At 44.3% G+C, this 4,919-nt stretch overlaps 1 protein-coding gene across 1 annotated transcript; it reads left to right on the top strand.

The window, feature by feature from the left end:
- Nucleotides 1-243: 243 nt before the first annotated feature.
- LOC144708015 (SAUR-like auxin-responsive protein family) lies at nt 244-783 on the top strand. Its single transcript, XM_078581302.1, has one exon. The coding sequence runs from the start codon at nt 294-296 to the stop codon at nt 600-602; it is 309 nt and encodes a 102-aa protein (XP_078437428.1). The 5' UTR covers nt 244-293; the 3' UTR covers nt 603-783.
- The last annotated feature ends 4,136 nt before the right edge of the window (nt 784-4,919 follow it).

Consider the following 4,919-nt stretch of genomic DNA (forward strand, 5'->3'; position numbering starts at 1 on the left):
AAATTCATAAAAATATTTAACTACACAAAAATACCTTGACTTTCACAAATTATGCATATACCCAAATCTGTAACGCAATCTGGACCGTTAGATCTTAAATCGGATTGATCCGACGGTCCAGAATCAGGCTCAGCTTGAGAACAGCACCGTGCGAGAAGGTACGGATGGTTTGGGTACGGCATTTATTATTATTACTTAATGACCCTCCCAAATTCCCCTTTAAAGCTCCACCCTCCGTCTCCCTCCGCCGCCTCACTCACTCTTTCTCTCTCTCTAGAATCTCGCTCTAGAGGATGAAGCAGCTGATGAGGAGGCTGGCGAGGGTGGGGGACGCGTCGCTGGAGGAGGCGCTGCTTAGAGAGAGAAGGACGGGGAAAGAGCGGAAGAGAGAGAAAGTGCCGGAAGGGCATCTCCCGGTGTATGTGGGGGAGGAGAGAGAGATGCAGAGGTTCGTGGTGAAGGCGGATCTTCTGAGCAGACCGATCTTCGTCGAGCTTCTGCGAAGATCGGCGGAGGAGTACGGGTATGAACAGAGGGGCGTGTTGAGGATTCCTTGTTCGATCGCCATGTTCGAGAGAGTTCTCGACGGGCAGAGAAATTGATGGGTTTGAATCGCCGGATCTTGGATTTTTGCCAGAGATTATCATCTGTTTGATTGATGGCGGGATGGGTTTTTCTTTTTTTTTTTTGGGGTTTTTTTCGCCCTTGATCCGCCCGGGGAGCGAGTGGGATTTGATATTCTTCCCTGTTGTGGCGAGGAAAGATTGGATCGTTTCTGTTGTTTCTCTCTCTAGTTCTTCGCTGTCATAGATCTCTTCCCCTTCTTGGTATGGCTTAGTCTTCTCCCTCTAGTCTATTCTACGACCTCTCTCTTGATTTCTCTCTTTCTCTCTCTACCTTCTCTCCCTCTTGGACATCTCTCTCTCTCGAGATTTTTTCCTCTTCTAGGTATGGCTTAGTTTTCTCTCTCTCTCTATTCGCTCGTTTTGATCTCTCTTTCTCTTTCTACTTCTCCCTCTTGGACATCTCTCTCTCTATAGTCTCTGTAATCGGTCTTGTAATCTCTCATTCTCTCTCTACCTTCTCTCCTAAGACATCTCTCTCTGGATCTTTTCCTCTTTTTCCTCTTCTTGGTATGACTGTCTAGTTTTCTCTCTCTAGTCTCATTCTACGGCCTCTCTCTTGTTTTCTCTCTTTCTCTCTCTACCTTACCCCTCTTTGACATCTCTCTCCCTAGATCTTTCCGTCTTTTTTCCCCTTCTTGGTATGGCTGTCTAGTTTCCCTTCATTCTAATATCTTGTTTTCCCTCTTTCTCTCTCTACCTCTAAGACATCTATCTCTCTAGATCTTTCCTCTTCTTTCCCTTCTTCGTATGTCTAGTTTTCTCACTCTAGCGGTTTTAGATCTCTCTCTTGTTTTCTCTCTTTCTCTCTCTACATTCTCCCTCTACTGTCCTAAGCTCTCTTCTATTTCTCTGGCTATCCCTCTACCCTCTCCTTCAAGACTCTATTAGTTTTTTGTCTCTATCTCTCTCTATCTTCTCTCCATAATGTCCTTCAATTTCCCTCTCTCCTTGAATCTGTCTCCTTTTCTCTCAGTCTCTTTTATACTCTCCTTCAATCACTCTTTCTTCTCCTTTCTCTCTACCCTCTCCTTTACTCTCTCTTTCTTCTCCTCTCTTTCTACCCTCTCCTTTACCCTCTCTTTCTCCTCCTCTCTCTCTAACCTCTCCTTTAGTCTTTTTCTCTTCTCCTCTCTCTCTCTCTCTCTACCCTCTCCTTCAGTCTTTTTCTCCTCTCTCTCTCTCTACCCTCTCCTTTAGTCTTTTTCTCTTCTCCTTTCTCTCTCTACCCTCTCCTTCAGTCTTTTTCTCTTCTCTTCTCTCTCTCTTTCTACCCTCTCTCCTTCAGTCTTTTTCTCTTCTCTTCTCTCTCTCTCTCTCTCTACCCTCTCCTTCAGTCTTTTTCTCTTCTCCTCTCTCTCTCTACCCTCTCCTTCAGTCTTTATCTCTTCTCCTCTCTCGCTCTACCCTCTCCTTCAGTCTTTATCTCTTCTCCTCTCTCTTTCTACCCTGTCCTTCAATCTCTCCTTCTTCTCCTCTCTCTCTACCCTCTCCTTCATTCTTTACTTCTTTTCTCTCTCACTCTCTATCCTGTCCTTCAATCTCTCTTTCTTCTCCTCTCTCTCTATCCTCTCCAGTTTTTATCTCTTATTCTCTCTCTCTCTATCCTGTCCTTCAATCTATCTTTCTTCTCCTCTCTCTCTACCCTCCTTCAGTCTTTATCTCTTCTTCTCTCTCTCTCTCTATCCTGTCCTTCAATCTATCTTTCTTCTCTCTCTCTACCCTCCTTCAGTCTTTATCTCTTCTTCTCTCTCTCTCTCTCTATCCTGTCCTTCAATCTATCTTTCTTCTCCTCTCTCTCTACCCTCCTTCAGTCTTTCTCTTCTTCTCTCTCTCTCTATCCTGTCCTTCAATCTATGTTTCTTCTCCTCTCTCTCTACCCACTCCAGTCTCTCCTGCATTTCATCTCTCTCTCTCTCTCTGTACCCTCCTCAGTCTCTCTTACTTTTCCTCTCTCTACCGTCTCCTTGTATCTGTCTTTCTTCTTTTCTCTGTCTGTCTCTATCATCTTCTTCAATCTCTCTTTTTTTTTCTCTCTTACCCTCTCTATCCTCTTCTTCAATCCCTCTCTCTTTCTCTCTACATCTCCTTCAGTTTCTCTCTCTTCTTTTCTCGTTCTCTCTCTATGATCACCTTCAACTTCTCTCTCCTATTTTCTCTTTCTCTCTCGTATTTTCTCTCTCTCTCTATATCATCTTCTTCAATTTCTCTCTCTTCATTTCTCTTTCTCCCTCTATCATCTCCTTCGATCTCTCTTTCTTTCGTTTCCTGTCTTTCTCTCTCTTCTGGCCTTCATCTCTCTCTACCCTCTCCTTCGATCTCTCTTTCTCTCTCCTCTTTCCTCTATCCTCTCCGACCTCTCTCTTCTTTTTCTCTCTCTTCCCCTCTTTCTCTCTCTTCATTTCGCTTTCTCTCTCTTCTCTGTATAAGCGGAACTTCGTTAAAGCGTGGATGGTTTGGCCGTTACGGCCGCGACGGCACCGTACGTTTCGCCGTGTACGGGTTCGTACGCCGCCGACCGTTCATTTTCGACTCGGAACGATTCGCTGGCTGACTCGTCCGATCCCGTGCGTAACCGTTGGCGGAGCAATTTTAAAATGCTTTTTTAATTTATAAAAAGCTATTTTTAGTTTTTTTAATTAGGACGGTGGAGGGGTCCACGAAAGGGACACGTGTCAGTGGGTGAGTCAGCTACTCGGTTTGTGGGATCCACTGTGCACCGTTGACTCTCTAGTACACACGGTGGACAGCAAAGCCACGATGTTGTCCAAATCTTGACAATTGGAAAGCCATTGTATGTGGAAAAGCATCTAGATTCTGTGTTTTGAATAACGGGTCGTTGTCCTTTTGTCACAATCTGTCCTCCATAACGCTGGTGTTCAAATTACTGTACTGTCTTTTCTGTCATTAGTCATCGGTCAGAGATGATGGATGACTGACAATGGATCGTTCTCCGTCATACTGGTAAACGGATGACTTAGAAATTCCTTTACAACGTAAGCCATCTACCCGAGATGATGGATGACTAATGACGGATCATGCTCTGTTCCGTCAGATTGATGAATGTATGAAGTAGCTTCCATTATAACGGGTCGTTATCCATTTCGTCTCAATCTGTCCGCCCTCACGATGGTGTTCAAATTAGTGTTCTGTCTTTTCTGTCATTAGTCATCAGTCAGAAACGAAGGATGACTGACTACGGATCGTTCTCCGTCATACTGGTAAATGGATGACTTTAGAAATTCCCTTACGACGTAAGTTATCTACCCGAGATGATGGATCACTAATGACGAATCCTTCTCTGTTCAGTCACATATCAGACTGTATGAAGTCGTTTACATCATCAGTCATTTGTCAGAGATGATGGGTGACTGATGACGGAAAAATGATGGACTGAAGAATGGAATAGCAGTATCAGTGAATGGGTGCTCTGTTCGAGAGGGGAGACTAGTGTTCGCCCATCCCTATACCGCTATCAGATTATGGTATCGGGACGGATGATGTATTGGGATACCGAAAATCAAATTTTTGGTATCCATTTTTTCCGATAATGATAACGGATGTCGGTTGCTACAGTGCCGATATCTGATATCGGTATCCGTCTAGATGTCATCATCTGCCTCTGTCTCACGGGGAGGATGATGATATCGGGTATCTGTATTGGATATCAGATTCCGATATCCAACTTAGAAGGGTTGTATAAAAATATAATTTAACCATTATTAAGCAGCAGTTAGATGAATCATTGTGCGGAAGAGTTAGATGAATCCAGCTTTTTTTTTCTCCCATATGGGATAACAGCAGGATTTCGAGTTTAACATCAAACTCCGAATCCTTTATCCCGTATGGAAGAAAATAGAAATTTCGGGCTCTATTTATTGGACGAGTTATTAATAACTTAAATTTATTACATATATAACCAGTATACATCCGGATCGTACCGGACGAGGACAATGGATGAGACGGGACGAATTTCCCCCGTCTGACGTCCATAATTTCCCCCGGGATGAAGGATGGGACGGTTTTTCGTCCGGTGAGTGAAAAACTGTCCCGTCCAATATCTCCAGGATGAATTTTCGGCCCGTCCCAATACTCCTGGACGATTTTTTGTCCCGTCCAGAAGCTCTCTCATACCCAGTACCTTGCAGAGCTATCGGGCGGGCGTCAGTTCGTCTATGTGAGAGAGCGGGAGTTGCTTGGGTTGCTGACGTGCGCTTCTTCCTGCTGCTGTCCAGGCTATGCCTTCTAATTCATCTTTCCGTTTGTGCAATTTTATCTGTGTTTCCTTTCCCGAGA

Source organism: Wolffia australiana, chromosome 9, assembly GCF_029677425.1.
Source record: "Wolffia australiana isolate 7733 chromosome 9, ASM2967742v1".
Lineage (NCBI taxonomy): Eukaryota > Viridiplantae > Streptophyta > Magnoliopsida > Alismatales > Araceae > Wolffia > Wolffia australiana.

Coding starts and splice junctions, on each gene's coding strand:
- LOC144708015 (XM_078581302.1), top strand. CDS start 294: ATGAAGCAGCTGATGAGGAGGCTGGCGAGGGTGGGGGACGCGTCGCTG.